Genomic DNA, 16214 nt, shown 5'->3' on the forward strand with positions numbered 1-16214 from the left:
GTACATCCTGTATATAAAAGGTTTTGTTTAATCTAATAAATCAATTCTTAAGAAATGATTACATAGAGTAAGAGCTCCAGTAATCGAGATATACACATTGATTATTATTTGTAGCGACTAAATATTAATTTACAGCTTTCTTATAATAAAAATCTAGCGATTTTCAATAACTATTTAGGGGTTTCTTAAATCAATAAATGATTGTTGGTCGAAAAGGGTTGATTTAATTATTTTCTCAATTTTCTGAAGCGGCAATCGTTTGGCAATTGGCAGCACTGACACATTTGGTCTTTTTCATGGCTGACGTTCGACGGGATTGACCGCAGTCATGAAGGTTCTATAAAAGTTTTTCGTATTTTTACCTAAGTTTTAACGAGAAATAAAGCGTTAAGAGTGTATTTAATTAAATTTACCAACATATTATATAAAAACAATGATATTTCACTTGTTGATTGTAGTGAAGAATTTAGATGAAATTGAGTCTTTTGGAGTTAATACTCATGCCGTGTTAAATTTTTATTGTGAAATGAGACTTAACTATTGTGTCTTCTGAATAAAGTTCCACGATTAGATAATTTCTTTATGGTTAAACAACTGAAATTTGTTTTGTGTAACGAAGTGCGGAATGTTTATAACCTCTTGTATTTTGTAGTTAAACGTTTCGTACCCGGCAACGGGATGCCAGAAGTTGTTCGAAGTGGTGGACGAGCACAAGCTTCGTATCTTTTACGAAAAGCGCATGGGCGCCGAAGTAGAGGCTGATCAACTGGGCGATGAATGGAAGGGCTATGTACTTCGTGTCGCTGGCGGCAACGACAAGCAAGGATTCCCGATGAAACAGGGCGTCCTGACAAACAGTGAGTGAAGTCCACCCTGAATTTAGACTTGATTATAGAAAGTTTAATGATCAATGGAGTTTTTTTTTTTTGTACTGTAAATTTGTGGCTTGGTTCTGCCCCTGGCATTGCTGAAGTCCATAGGCGACGGTAACCACTCACCATCAGGTGGGCCGTATGCTCATCTGTCTACAAGGGCAATAAAAAAAAATGTTTTGTAAAATGTGCTGATCCTGCCTACTGAATTTTGTTCAGAATAACGGTATTGACTACGGTTAAGGCTTCGCTCATACATTAATGAGATATTAAGGAAGCAATGTTCTTATTTCTCTTGTTAAAATTCATAGCTACAATTTCAAAAGCACTCATGAATGCAATGTTACTTTCAGGCCGTGTTCGTCTTCTGATGTCAAAGGGCCACTCATGTTACAGACCGCGCCGCGATGGAGAGAGAAAACGTAAATCAGTTCGTGGATGTATTGTTGACGCCAATCTCTCGGTCTTGGCTCTTGTTATTGTGCGCAAGGGTGCCCAGGTAAGTTAATCCCAACATTAATAATAAATTTCTAGATTAAGTATCTACATATTAGAAAGATATACAACTTGAAATCTAAAGTGCATATGGTTAATAACTGCTGCATATATGTTAATTTAATTTGGCACATTTGTTTTGTTAATTTGAATACTAAAGTTAAAATCAAGTAAATGTAACGATTGTATTATATTTGGTTTTAACAAAACAAAGATTCTGATTATTGAATGTTACGAATGTTTTGTTTCGTGGATTATAATAATTATATCAATTTGATGGATAGGGTAGTTTGAATGAAATCTATTCATAGTAAATATGCAGGCAGTCAGTGTTCACATCAATACTTGTATCCCTGTTCTTACTGTTTCCCAGATCATCAAATCTGTGTAATTATATGCGCCAGGGTATATTGTGAAATTGGTTGTTAGGATTCCAGGCATTGACTTTATGTAAATGGCGATATCCTGAGAACCATACATTTGTCTCAATAGAGATGTTTTCTTTATACTGCAAATATGGAGATGAACTTTATTTTCTGAAAGAGTATTCAAGTTCAAAAGTAATAAAGTAGTTAATATTTAGGTATAAGGTAGAGTGGATATGTACCTGATTATTTCATTAAATCTCATGCCTGTACTTTCATGACCATAAGCTGTAAAAGGAAAGCCATAATTTTTGTCTTTCATTAAAAATCAAACCATATCAAACAACAAACCAAATAACATTTGCATTTTTCAGGAAATTCCTGGATTGACTGATGGAAATGTACCCCGCCGTCTAGGCCCCAAACGTGCTTCCAAAATCCGTAAGCTGTTCAACCTTAGCAAAGAAGATGATGTACGTCGTTATGTCGTCAAACGCGTGCTCCCAGCCAAGGAAGGAAAAGAAAATGCTAAACCCAGACATAAGGTATATCAACCAGATTTCAAGTTTTCTTTACCTCCCAAATTTCTCTCATAATGTAGTTTATGTATTATGTCAAAACACTATGTAGGTTGCTTAATGTAACTATTGCACACAGGAACAATGTTAAATTTTAATGGAAATATATTGTTAATATCAATACAAGCAGTAGTGCAGGTAATTAAAAACAATGTAATTCAGTAAAGCTACACCACTGTATGAAATCAGACCTTAACCAAGTTACACTGAGGTTGAGCTCTTGAATTAGCTTAGAAAATTTGCTTAGTTTAGTAAGCTATGAAGCATATAGGAGCAGGAAGTCTATTATTTCTTTTTTTGATATTGAAGAGGCTAAATCTTAATCAAATAAGGGAATTAATTATTATTTTTGACAAACCTCACACAAAATTATTAGTACTCTACAGAACCCTGATTTCAATATTGTTTTTAAATAAATAAATATTTGAAAACAGCAGCATCAGGGAAAATCAATATGCACCGAGCAGAAGATTCAGATAAAATTGTCTGTCTACTTTTACAGAGTGCTTAACATTTTTAACATTTATGTTATACAATATAGTCTGCAGATTAAAAATAATTTTATTTTCATTCATCTAATGTAATGTTCATCACTCTTGTTCACCAGGCACCTAAGATCCAGAGGCTAGTCACCCCTGTAGTTCTGCAGCGTAGACGTCATCGTCTCGCTCTGAAGAAGAAGCGTCTCGCTAAGCGCAAGTCCTCTGAGGCTGAATATGCTAAATTGCTTGCACAGAGAAAGAAGGAATCCAAGGTATTTTGAATTAAATTCTATAGAGAATTAAAAAAAATGTATCTTTAAAACTTTCTGATTCATAATGTTCTTCATAAATTGGTGGGAAAAGTTATTAAGACTAATGAAAATTCTCTAGATGTTAGAGATTGTTATTTATGGCTTAAACTGTATGATTATTAATTTGTTTTAATATAAATTTGTAGTTATATGTATTATGAGAACAATTTTAAGACAGGATTTATTTTTAAATAACTGCAGCATAAAATCTCAAGTTACCCCAAGAAAGACAAAACAATCTGAATCTGTACTTTTTTCTGGAAAAATGTCTTAATGGATTCGTACCTCTGATCTCAAGAATTTGTAACTTGACCAGATATATATAAGAGTTATATATCTGTTACTCAGTGGTTAAAGCAGAGAGATAAATTCTTTTTAAATTTCACTCATAGCTGAATTTTCATTTCCTATATTAATTTTTTCACTATGCATAGTTCCATTTACCTGCTATGAGGTACATGTATGAACCTAGAATATTAAACGAAGCTTTAAACAACCACTACTCTTGTACAGAAGTGGTCTGTGGTACACTAAAACTGCCCACCACCATATTTAGATAACATTACCTTAACAAAAATTGATGTAACTTAGGGATTGATGTGTTTCAAATATTCAATTATATATTTGTCATTTAATTACTTTTACTTGGAAATATTTGTACTCCAGCTGGCTCTAGTCATTGGCATTATGGAATACATACATAACCCCACAGCTGGTATCATGCAGCCGTAATAAGTTACGGAAATCATACTGTGCTGTAAAATTGAAATGCTGTATTTTACCCCTTGATTTGTTTATATTCAAATCAAGGTATTAATGCAGGCACAGATTAAAATATGTTTAACTAGTGGATAAAACTTGATTATAAATAAAAATACTCTTGCTCATGGTAATTGTTTCTTCATAGGTGCGTCGCCAGGAAGAGATCAAACGCAGGCGCTCAGCTTCAATGCGTGATTCCAAGAGCTCTAGCCAGAGTGCTCCGCAAAAGTGATCTACTGTATTTTAAATAAAAAATATAAAACGTTACATCTATTTTATTTAATACGCTACCTGTATCTTCGCACGCAACGAAACGCAAATTTTATGTTAAAACATAAAAGCCATAAGACGATACAGAAAGCTAACGTAGCTACGTAAGATCATTTTAGGTTTTTTTTTATTGTTTAGGTGGGTGGACGAGCTCACAACCTACGTGGTGTTAAGTGTTTACTGGAGACCATAGATATCTACGACGTAAATGCGCCACCCACCTTGAGAAGTTCTAAGGTCTCAAGTATAGTTACAACGACTGCCCCACCCTTCAAACAGAAACCCATTACTGCTTCACGGCAGAAATAGGCAGGGCAGTGGTACCTACCCGCGCGGACTTACAAGACGTCCTACCAACAGTAGAAGTGAAACTGATTGCACACACTTATACAATATGTAATAAAATAGATTCAAATTCGACAAACTGTTCAGAAGATAATCACTGCTATCAGTGCCAACCACCCGGCACTAATGTAAACAACTGATCGTCGGAACGGTCATGTCGCCTTTTATATGCTGCAAATTTTCATATCAATGAGGCTAACATTCCTCGAGCTTATCTGAATATATATACATACATTTATATACATTCTCTTTTATAACTAGATCTGATTTAATTATGTATACCATAGCCGACCACAGGTAAGTATTCCGCATTGAATAAAATGACGTGCTCGCTACAATTTGCTCTGAAAATTTCTTTTTCCTCCTGCAATCACGCATTTCTGGCATGGAGGGGAAAAATACTTAATCTATGACGTACATTTTTGTTAATAATATAGATATGGGAACGAGGTCATGATATACCTGGTATTAGGGGAGATACCGGCTTCGACGTGAATACCTACATTCCCGATCCTGCGGACAGAATCGAAAGCAGTCGATGTCGCCCAAAACACGTCATTTCAGATCCTCCCGATCCATTAACGGTGCTTTTAGGTACCTCAAGCACCGGTCACTGTCCTCACCGAACCCGTCGCTTGCGACGAAGGGCTCGACGAGTAAATTAACCCACAGACACAGCCCACTGTTTCTCGTCGGATCTTCTCAGCGGGTCGCGTTTCCGATCCGGTGGTAGATTCTGCGAAGCACGGCTCTTGCTAGAGTTCGTGTTAGCAACGTCGTCAGGCTTGAGCCCCGTGAGCTCACCTACTAGTTAAGGTTACGCTGAAATAGCCTCTCAAGGCTTAAGTAGCAAAAAAAAAAACGTGAATACCCCGTCTAGTACGTCTTAATAATTCATTATTGTGTATCAATAAGAAAACAAGACTTAACTATGTATAAAACAGTTTATAATAAATAAGTGCCTACAAAACAAAAACATTAATTTACATTTTACACATACACAAATAACAGCTAGAGATTAGGCAACTTTAATAAGCCTAAGCCTACGTATCGCGCCATCACCCGCAAGTACGACGGATTCAGTTTTTTTCTCTTTTCCAGTAAAGACCTCAACAGTTTCTCTGCGCTAGCATCAAAAGGTCTCTGGTAATCTGCCGCCTACAAAATAGAAAAATAAATTTTAATTTTCCATTGATACATAGGGTAATATAACCAAAGTAATCAGCATTTTAAGATGAAGAATAATACATCGGTGTTGGTACAGACTTGGCCGTGGTACCATGCATGATTAACTAATTTTGATCAAGTAGCAGGTTCGTCTATCATGTCTACCGTCTAATTTGAAAAAAAGAAAACAAAAATCTTACAGTCGTCTTCGCGATCCAGTGTAGTTCTTCGAAAAGTCTGTCGCGATTTTGAATTGATGCCGGTATGTAAGAAATACCTTCATACTAAAATAATTAAAAATAAATTTATTAAGCGACAACTGAAAGCAATCTACTGACGAGTTAGTATTTTATTTAATAACTAGCTTTTGGCAGCGATTTGAATCGCTTTGGTGTTGAAAAAATTAATGGTAAGTACATTTATTACCGCATATACCGTAGATACTTTATTTTATTACATAAAAATTACCGAAGGATTTATTTTATGAATTTCATTCACCATCAATACCATCCATTTCTTATCTGCACCACTGATAACGTGTATGCAAAACATACACATACTTCGCATTACTGGTGGTAGGACCTCTAGTGAGTTGCACGGGTAGGTAGCACCACTCTGCCTATAATAAATCTAGGACGCTCAAAAGTATTGTGCCCCGGGCGCGAGTTAACATTACTTCGCTACGCCACTGGATTGTAATGTAAGTATGTCTGTCATCAAGAAGGGCTTGTTACGGACTAACAAACAAGACAATGGCGGATCCAGGGGGAGGGTCATGGGGGTCATGACCACCCCCTGAGCTGGGTCCAGGACTTAGGTGGATCACTAATTGAATATAATGATTTTATTTATATATTTTGTCACCATACAGATTTTATGTAACTACATGCCTTCAATATTTAATAAATTGAATATAATATAATAACTTTGTATAATGGCAAACGTTTGGGAACGAACGCATCTTAATTTGACTATGTGACCCCCTCCTGGCGCCAAAGCTGGATCCGCCCTTGAAACAAGAAGCCAGAAAAATTTGGTCAGCTCGTGGCGCGCTCGCAAAATAAATTTATATACCTGCGTGTCTAAATGCTAACCTGTGAAAATTCAATGTTTTCTCTTTCTATAACCTCAATCTCCATGTCAAGTTCGCAAGCAAGGGCTATTCTTTTCACTGCAATTCCTTGAAGAACTATATTTTTAAACCGCATAAGATTAGGGGTTTCTTTTTTGTTTACCAAAAGAACGATCAGCAGAGCTTGTTTCGAATTTATCTCTGCTGTCCAATCCTCCATCTGCAATATGATAATTTCCTTTGACTATGCTCATCATTTCTACTATTATTAGAAAGAAACCGTTTTTGCGCAAACAGTTTATTGCGTTTACTTGGAGTACATATTAATTTTTAAGCTAGATTCTTATACTTTTAGGTATATCATTTACAGTCAAACCTGGATAAGAGAGAGTTCAAGGGAGCACAATCTCACTTTCGCTTATAGAGGTTTCTCACTAACCCGAGTTTCTCGCTAATGCTCCCTCTGAATTTCATTTCGCGATTTTCCGGATTCAAACGCATTCACTATTTAAGTTTATCACTTAATGACAGTACTTTAATTTTCCGTTTTGACATGATGCAGAACACAACTTTTCTTCGCAATTGATTAACGATAAACTGAGTAAGTCCGACAAACAGGACGGTACACAGGCACACGTGTCCATTCGAAAAGAATGCGATAAAATAACAACGTTATTTAGTTCCACGAAATAAAATAGGTTCAATATTGACGAGAAAACAATTCAAAAACAATGGTAGGAAGTTCCACAAAAGTTAAAAATGAGTCATAAAATAGCAGATGTTAAATTTGTAATTTGTTTTTTCATTTGTTCATCCTAAATAATATAAATAAATAAAGCTCGACTGTCGCTTATAGAGGTATAGATAAGTAGCAGTCTCAGTTACGGAGGTCCAAGAGGGAAAAACGACTCTCTCTTACAGAGGTTTCTGTTTCTCTCTAATAGAGGTTTTGGGAGCTTAAAATGACGGGTCCTGGCTATTACTCTCACTTATAGAGTTTTCTCACTTACCCAGGTTTGACTGTATAGGCAAAATTCGTTTTAGACAGTAGAAACGCCTATTTCATTTACTAATTACGTTATTATTCTCATTTCAAAAATTTATGTAGGTACAAATACTATTGGTACTGTTTTAGTGATTGTGGACAACGAAATTCCATAAATCAGCGTAAATGCCACTTTTTTGTTTTTTCTACCTAAGCTGATGGTCTAGAGAGACCTTAACAGCGTCACCTTAACTAGTTGGTGAGCTCTCGGGGCTCAAACTACCAACACTGGCCCTAGCAAGAGCAGTGCTTCGCAGAATCTACTGCCGGATCGAAAACGTGATCCACTGAGAAGATCCGGCTGTGTCTGTGTTTACTCGCCGAACCCTTCGTCGTGAGCGACGGGTTCGACGAGAACGATGACCGGTGCTTGGGGTACCTAAAAGTACCGTTAGTAGATCGGGAGGATCCGAAATGACGTGTTTTAGGCGACGTCGACTGTAAATGCAGCGACTTTTGAAAGTCAAGAAAATAAGATGTACTATATATGTTTTATTATCCTGCTGTAGATTTTAGTTAGCATAAAACAATATAAAATTTCATTCTCTCGGAGGCTTAACCCTATAGATTTACACGCGTATTTCTTTTTTGCATTATCTTTTCGGTTCCTAGAGTTTCAAACCACAGAGTAGCTAATCAAAACCTTTTCACTGTTATAGGTGTTCCCTAATTATTGCCGTTATTTCCACCATTAACTCATAAAATATAATGAGAAAATAAACAAAACGATCTAAATAATTTAAAAAAGCACAGCTTGATATCTTAGCTATTGGTGAGGTAGGTACCTATTGAGTTTACCTACACATTTTTACTCACGCACCCAGGGCATACAAAGCAACATTCGGTATTTAAAAAAATGTAAATAAAAGAATAGGTATCTATTAAAACGATACGCTGAAGACAATAAATAAATGAAAAGTTTTGCTACATACTTTGTAACAAAATATAAAATTAAAGGATCATACCTCTATGAGACACTGCAAAATATTTTTAGTAACGTGTTCACTAAAAACACTCGAAAGGGATTTTGAGCCCAAAAGTTCAAAAAAATCTTCGATGTTAATTATTTTGTTTAAGGGCTTACTACGATTTTCACAGTCTATATCAGAAATCGATTTGCTTTTTAGTTTTTGTTTTATTCTGGATTTTTTTAATTTTTGCTGGTGCTGACTGTGACTATTGTCAGAACAATATTCTTTGCCATTAATACCATAGTATTCAATACATTTAACACCGTTTAAATTATTAATTTGCTTACAGGAATCCGCATTAAACGCATTATGAGCTTTATTCAATGGATTTGTTATTATAAAAAAGTTATTGTTCAACATTTGATAATTACATAGATGTATATTTGTGGATACAACGTTATATTTGAAGTTGTTGGTTGGTTCGTTGTTGCTATTTGAATGAATTTCACTTATTGCGTTCACGATTTTTTTATAAAATGTCCATAAATATCCAAGTATACGAAAAAAATCATTCCAATCAACGAAAACAGTTCTAGTTTGCGATTGCAGCCACATACTTTTTGGATCATATGGTACTAAATCTCTGCATTTCTCTCTTTCTTTTACATAGCTTGTTGGTAACGACGGTTTCGTATACATTATTTCACGGTTGCTAAAATGTTTCATTCTTCTTACGTGTACCGTGTTTATTTCAACCGGTCGCCAAAAAGGGTTTCTTAATATTGGTAATATGTCTTTTGAGACCACATTAGAATCGGTTAGTTCATTAAAAAGACGAAAATTTGCGAATGGAAATCGCTTGTTCAGTATGTTCACACTATTGCCAAATGCGCCATTCACGAGAGCATTTGTTTTTTCTGGTAAACTAACAAATGATCGCATTAATTCTGCACCAATAAATTTCGGTTGAGATTTCTTTAGTTTTTTCAGTGGAAGTAAAACTGAAGTTTTCGGCTTTATAGTTGCAAGCAATCCGTGTATCATTTTAGGTAAAACAGTGCAAAGCTCTTCAGGTAAAACCGGATTTAAAATTGCAGTTTTACATTTAAACAGATTAGCATTGCCGTTTATATTCTCTAGTAAATTTTTTGGTTCCTTTCTTTTTTCTATTAAATTATCGGCACTTAAAACGTCAAATTGCAAAGTTATATTTGTCAAGAAATGCTTTATTTCGATCTTATTTGTGTTAATGGTTAATACTTCTATGTCAGGAAGGTCATCATCGAACCCTGGTATTGTTTTGATAGATGCGATTTTTTTTGAAAGAGTTACAACAGGTATTTCATTATTGTTTTCCTCTTGTATATTTATATCTAACTTTGTATTATTAACCGAAGCTTCAACTTTTGTCGGTTCTTTTGTTGAAACTGTGGACAGAAAAAAGGTCAAACTTTGCAGTTTTGATACGTTTTGAATTATGACAAATTGAATAGTTTAGGCTTAGGTTTCTTAAAAGATCTTTAACATATTTTCACCGCGCGATTAAAAAATGTCGAATGAACTTACCGTCAAAATTTTTCACATTAACATCTTTTAAGTCTCGCGTATAATATATGCCGTTTTTAATTTTCTTGATAACGTTTTCAACAAAATCATTTGCCCATTTTCCTTTAGTCCGTGGATTACATGCCAACGATGGCCTTAGTACAATATTACGTACATTTGAAGATTGCTCTTTTACAGATATATCTTTTGTATGAGATTGTTCATTACTTTCAAGCTTTGCAACATTTATGTTGTTGACATTTGATTTAGTTGTACAAGTGGTGCCATTACAAGATGTTTTATTATCATCCCTACAAGATTGTACCGAAGACTTTTTGTGTAAGAATTGCAAAATTGAGTCCCTAAATTGACGAATAGGGTTATGTTTCATAGTTTCTTTAGGCTTACTATTTTTAAGGTGCTTATATTCGTTTGTATTATTTGCAGACTTTTTCTTCTGTGTCGGTTTTTGTTTGTCCATAGTCCGTCCATTTTTCATGGCAACTGAATCCATTTTCACAATCAATTGCTGCATTTTTTCTTCATCGATGTAATTATCATTATTAATCCATGTTACTTTTGGGGGATCACCATTACTCACACAATAAGTGGAGGTAAATTGGTACACGCCAATAATAACCAGTGAATATTTAATATTTGCGATATCTTTAACATCAGTCAAGGTAGATTTCTCTATCATGATTTTAGAACTTCGGTCATTCTTTTCTTCTGTAGTATCAGAGATTTCGAGCTGTTTCACAGGAGTTTTAGATAAAATGTTTACTTTATTAAATTTGTTGTAATCTTTTGCTTGGTTTTTATCGACTGCAAGAAATTTTAATAAAAATACACTATGATTAAAAATATCAAGGGATTAAGTCAAAATTTGCAATGTTGATAAATTAATATGAACTCATTACCTTTACGAGAATTTTCAATGGTATTTGAATTAATATGTTGTTCTATTAACGATTTATGAGACTGGTTCATGTTTTTGACCGAACTGATTTTGCTACGAATTTGTTGTTTCATAGGTTTACTTTCGATTTCAGTAAGCTGTTTTAATTGTCCATAATTTTTCGTAATTTTCTCGGTTCCTTTTCCGATAACCGGTTCCGATTCTTCAGATGTAGATTTACTGCAAACGATTACGTTTATAATTGATTTATTATCATTATTAAAGGAGTGTAAGTCATTCATTTTTTGCTTCCTTTTCTTTTGACGTCTTCCATCTACGTGGCTGCGTTTATTGATATTCTCATTTGTTGAAGCTGGGTGGGTGGTGGGTGTTTCATGTTTTTCTTGTATTGCGGTAAAAATATTTTCAATATCCTCTTCATTATTGATAACCGTTATGCGATCGAAACTCGACGAATGCGAAAAACTTCTCGGGCACCTACTATCTACTTCGATACTGGAAATGTAGGCAAACTCTTCAGTTCGACACGTTTCGGCATAACTGAAATTTTATATGTCAATTAAAACAAAATTAACGTAAAAGGCGATCGTGAAATTCAAATTAAATACCTTGTGCTTTTTCGACTTTTCGGAATGTTTTTAAAACCTCTCCGAGTACTAATATTCTTTGGAAAAAATATTGAATTACTATCCTCCGATGCTGGCGGTGACGGTTTAAATTGGAACTTGTTCATGCTTTTCAGGACCGACCACATGTCGTGCGTGTTAAATTGGTGATTGTTGTGGTCGTTTGATTGTTGTTCGCGATTGTATTTCTTTTTCTTCATTGCATTAGTTTTTTTACCTTTGGAGCATTTTTTGGTTAAGGTCGTAGAACTGCTGTCCATATTTAAATAACAATTATAACCATTGTATTCAGTTTTTCTCTGACGGCACATGACGTTCGAGGGGCAGCTGCGTTTCTTAGTTTTTGTTTTACGATTGCTGTCTTGGTTACAATATTCTGAATCGTTCATATCGCTGACAGTACAGTTCCGTGGTACCGGCACTTTCTGATTCGGTAGAGTTAAAACAGATTTTTTCTTTTTTTGACTCAATTTGACCGGCTTCAATTCGTCCGAGTTAGCCTTGTAAACTTTACCAGCCAGTGAAAACGATGATGGGACTTTGGAATATTCGTTAATGTGAACCACGTCTTTTTCGGTGGTTCTGGAGTACAACTGATAATTATCTTCGTATAGATACGGCGATTTATAAGAATCGGAATGTTTCTTCGATTTCCAATGTTTACTTTTACGATTTGTGGTCGCGAAGTCTATTTTCACTAACCGATTAGAATTTCCCGCTTTAGAACTATCCAACGAACATAGAGAAACTAATGGGTCATCTTTAACAGCCAACGACGTTTTTATAGCCATTTCCCTTATATTGGGTTTAAGTATTTTTCGATCTGCAACTAAATTCACTATTCATTTTGAATACAACATTAAAATAATTGAAAGCTCATATAGATATAGCTATAGAAGGAAAATAAAAAAAAATACCTTCTGATTTTGAACAGTAATTTTGCCCGTAAATTCTAAATAAATTATAACTTCATGAAAACACAGTATGTGTTATAAAAAATATTAAAAACGTTAAAAAAAATATCAAAATTTATAAATTAAAACATCGTTCTATTGCCATTATGACTTTCCTAAAAGTGTAAAAAATCAAATTGTCATCACCTATTAGTTTTAGGTTTATTTTCGCCTTCTTTATATTTCATGAAGTTCTAATGCATAACCTTATTTAATATTGAATTCTTAATTTAGTTTCATATATGCATTTGATAGGCATTCTGCCACCCTCGAGTTACGTAGCGTACTACGTAAGCAATTAACTAATTAAAAGAGCGATCGCGCTTACGTTTTTTTTTATTGCTTTGATGGGTGGACGAGCTTACAGCCCACCTGGTGTTAACTGATTTCTGGAGCCCATATCGACATCAACCCCACGAAAAGCACAGCGGTGCTCTTCAAAAGGGGTCGCCCTCCGAACACCACGTTGAGCATCCCCCGGCCGACTAGGCGCGTCGACACCTCCACCTCCGCCTCCGCCATTCGCCCAATCACGATGTTCGACCAGCCCATACCGTGGGCCCCGAAGGTCAAATATTTAGGCGTCACCCTCGATAGTAGGATGACATTCCGGCCTCATATTAAGACGGTACGCGACCGTGCCGCCTTCATTCTAGGACGTCTCTACCCGATGATATGCAGGCGAAGTAAAATGTCCCTTAGAAATAAGGTGACACTCTTCAAAACTTGCATACGCCCCGTCATGACCTATGCAAGTGTAGTGTTCGCTCACGCGGCCCGCACTCTCTTAAAATCCTTCCAAATTATTCAATCCCGTTTTTGCAGGATAGCCGTCGGAGCCCCGTGGTTCGTCAGGAACGTCGACCTCCATGACGACCTGGACTTAGAGTCCATCAGTAAGTATCTTCAGTCGGCGTCGATGCGCCACTTCGATAAAGCGACACGACACGAGAACCCTCTCACCGTGGCCGCCGATAACTACATTCCCGATCCTGCGGACAGAATGGAAAGCAGTCGACGTCGCCCAAAACACGTCATCTCGGATCCTCCCGATCCACTAACGGTGCTTCTAGGTACTTCAAGCACCGGTCACCGTTCTCGACGAACCCGTCGCTTGCGACGAAGGGCTCGACGAGCAAATTAACTCTTAGACTCAGCCCACTGAGTTTCTCGCCGGATCTTCTCAGTGGGTCGCGTTTCCGATCCGGTGGTAGATTCTGCGAAGCACGGCTCTTGCTAGGGTTCGTGTTAGCAAAGGTAGGTTTGAGAATAGCCTCTCAAGGCTATCAGATTAGGTAGGGAAAAAAAAAAAAGTAGCCCATAGACATCTACAATGTAAATGGGCCACCCACCTTGAGTTATAAGATCTCAGTATAGTTACAACGGCTGCCCCACCCTTCAAACCAGATCGCATTACTGCTTCACGGCAGAAATAGGCAGGGTGGTGGTACCTACCCGTGCGGACTCATAAGAGGTCCTACCACCAGTAATTACGCAAATTATAATTATTCGGGTTTGATTTTTATTACACGATGTTATTCCTTCACCGTGGAAGTCAGTCGTGAGCATTTGTTGAGTACGTAATTCATTAGAAAAATTGGTACCCGCCTGAGATTCGAACACCGGTGCATCGCTCAACACGAATGCACCGGACGTCTTATCCCTTAGGCCACCACCACTTCAATCGTACTACTTACGTAGCGATCCGACGCGATGATATGCGAATACAATACGATGCGGGGTGACTCACTGGCTGTGACCTACGTGTGCCGGACCAGTTCCTCTTTCAAAAGTGTACTAGTTCTAACACTAGGAGCAGTCGACCCACAGACACAGCCCACTGAGTTTCTCGCCGTATCTACTCAATGGGTCGCGTTTTGTGTTCGCAACACTCCGATTTGAGCCCCGTGAGCTCACCTACACGTTAGGGTGAAGCTGAAATAGCCTCTCAAGGCTATCAGCATCGGTAGGGAAAAAAAAGAGCAGTCATAGCACAGGTTACAACAGCTTGTTGTTTTTATCGCTTCGTCATGGTTCCGGTCCAAGAACAAATGCACTTCTTCTTAGTCGCATACTTCATTGCTGAAGGTCGTGTCCCTGAAAGCCCTTCGTGGCTCTTTGTACCATCAGCTTCCATTTCCTTCGGTTTTCGGCTTCTCTCAGGGCGGTCGCAATAGAGAGTCCAGTGAGTTATCTGATCTGACCAACGGTTTGGTGGCCGGCCGGCGGGTCTTTTCCCTTCTACCTTGCCCACCACAGTCCCATGCGCAATGTTGGCGTGAGGTGATGGTTTGCTTGTTTTTATGATCGGACAATCACCAATAGTCGTCGAGCAAACGATAATTGATCAAAATTAATTAATCTGAGCGATAAAAATAAAGATATCTAGTAATGGGGGCCAACTTAAGGGTGATCATTTGTTTAATTAAGTATAAATAAATAAAAGACGAACAAATCCAAAAAAAGGGGAGCGAAATTCAGTGAGCCGTATCAGGGGGGTGCAACTCTCATACAAAGGAAAAAAACATTCAACTAGCATCATCGTAATCCTGCGGCGAGGTCATTTTTGAAACGTTTTGGCATTAATGATCTAATAAACTCACTAGATGGCAGATATCAAGTCTAACTCAATAAAAAATGTTAGCGTACTTTAACACTTTTAGGGAATTCACCCTTTTTTAGGGAAAAATAGCTGATATTTTGGATGGTTAAAGACAATTTGAAAAATACAATAATTTAGGGAATTTCAGGGTAAAAAGCAAAGCCTGTACTAGTAACCCTCTAGTAAAGTAAATCATAGATTAAACCATTGCTTTTTTCTTAGGGATTCCCCAGAATCCTAATAAGTATAATCCGCCAAATTTTTATTTACCTATTTTCGTTGATGTCACCAGAACTTACTTGTATTGTAATATATAGGTACTTCATGTACAATGAAAGATGATCATGGTAATTTCATTTACGAAAAACTTGATGTTGTCAATTCACTTTTACTAGCAGTTCCTTCTTCAAAAACTGAGGTGGAAAGATTATTCAGTGTTCTCAAATATATTACGTGTATAATCTATGATCAGTATTATTCAGTATCTCTCTCATATGGGACTTTTTTGCGGGAACGCGAGGAGTGAAGTTGTGTGATTTGTTTTATTTTGTCTATTTAGTGTTTCTTCAGGTTTAAATGTGTAATAATGGTGGTTTATTAACTGTTTAATATCTGTGAAAGTGCACAAATGTGGGAAAATGAAACAAAGCCGCTGGACATAACTTCTCGGGATCCTCCAAAAAGTCCACTGAAAAAATCTCAGTAAATGACCACCATTTTACTGAGATTATATTTCATCCCATATCATCTCGTCACTTAATTTAATCCCAGTTGATTAATGTCTCAAATTAATCATATTCATTGCATTTCACTCCATTTTATAATTTTTCATAAAAATAAGATTGAAAACTAAAATAAGACATGACTTAAAGGTCTTTGTTACCAGGTCATAAA

The 16214-nt window shown here is 36.5% G+C and overlaps 2 protein-coding genes across 2 annotated transcripts; one reads left to right on the forward strand and one right to left on the reverse strand.

Moving 5' to 3' along the window:
• The first annotated feature begins 178 nt into the window (after positions 1–178).
• On the forward strand, positions 179–4132 carry RpS6 (ribosomal protein S6). Its single transcript, XM_028187796.2, has 6 exons — positions 179–334; positions 653–857; positions 1226–1371; positions 2107–2277; positions 2918–3064; positions 4011–4132. The coding sequence occupies exons 1-6, from the start codon at positions 329–331 to the stop codon at positions 4095–4097; spliced, it is 762 nt and encodes a 253-aa protein (XP_028043597.1). The 5' UTR covers positions 179–328; the 3' UTR covers positions 4098–4132.
• Positions 4133–5184: 1052 nt separating this feature from the next.
• On the reverse strand, positions 5185–12611 carry LOC114253083 (uncharacterized). Its single transcript, XM_028187844.2, has 7 exons — positions 11748–12611; positions 11141–11679; positions 10242–11045; positions 8730–10102; positions 6742–6939; positions 5848–5931; positions 5185–5638 (listed from the first exon to the last, which is right to left on the reverse strand). Exons 1-7 carry the CDS (start codon positions 12554–12556, stop codon positions 5492–5494), a joined length of 3954 nt encoding a protein of 1317 aa, XP_028043645.2. The 5' UTR covers positions 12557–12611; the 3' UTR covers positions 5185–5491.
• Between the last annotated feature and the right edge of the window lie 3603 nt (positions 12612–16214).

This window comes from Bombyx mandarina, chromosome 21, assembly GCF_030267445.1.
Source record: "Bombyx mandarina strain Sakado chromosome 21, ASM3026744v2".
NCBI lineage: Eukaryota > Metazoa > Arthropoda > Insecta > Lepidoptera > Bombycidae > Bombyx > Bombyx mandarina.

Excerpts from the sequence above, each read along its gene's own strand:
- LOC114253083 (XM_028187844.2), bottom strand. The coding sequence starts at position 12,556 with ATGGCTATAAAAACGTCGTTGGCTGTTAAAGATGACCCATTAGTTTCT. Across the intron at positions 11,046-11,140 it reads CATTGAAAATTCTCGTAAAG|TCGATAAAAACCAAGCAAAA; the intron begins GTAATGAGTTCA and ends AATTTCTTGCAG. Across the intron at positions 6,940-8,729 it reads TTTTGCAGTGTCTCATAGAG|ATGGAGGATTGGACAGCAGA; the intron begins GTATGATCCTTT and ends ATCATATTGCAG.
- RpS6 (XM_028187796.2), top strand. Across the intron at positions 2,278-2,917 it reads ATGCTAAACCCAGACATAAG|GCACCTAAGATCCAGAGGCT; the intron begins GTATATCAACCA and ends CTTGTTCACCAG. Across the intron at positions 3,065-4,010 it reads AGAGAAAGAAGGAATCCAAG|GTGCGTCGCCAGGAAGAGAT; the intron begins GTATTTTGAATT and ends GTTTCTTCATAG.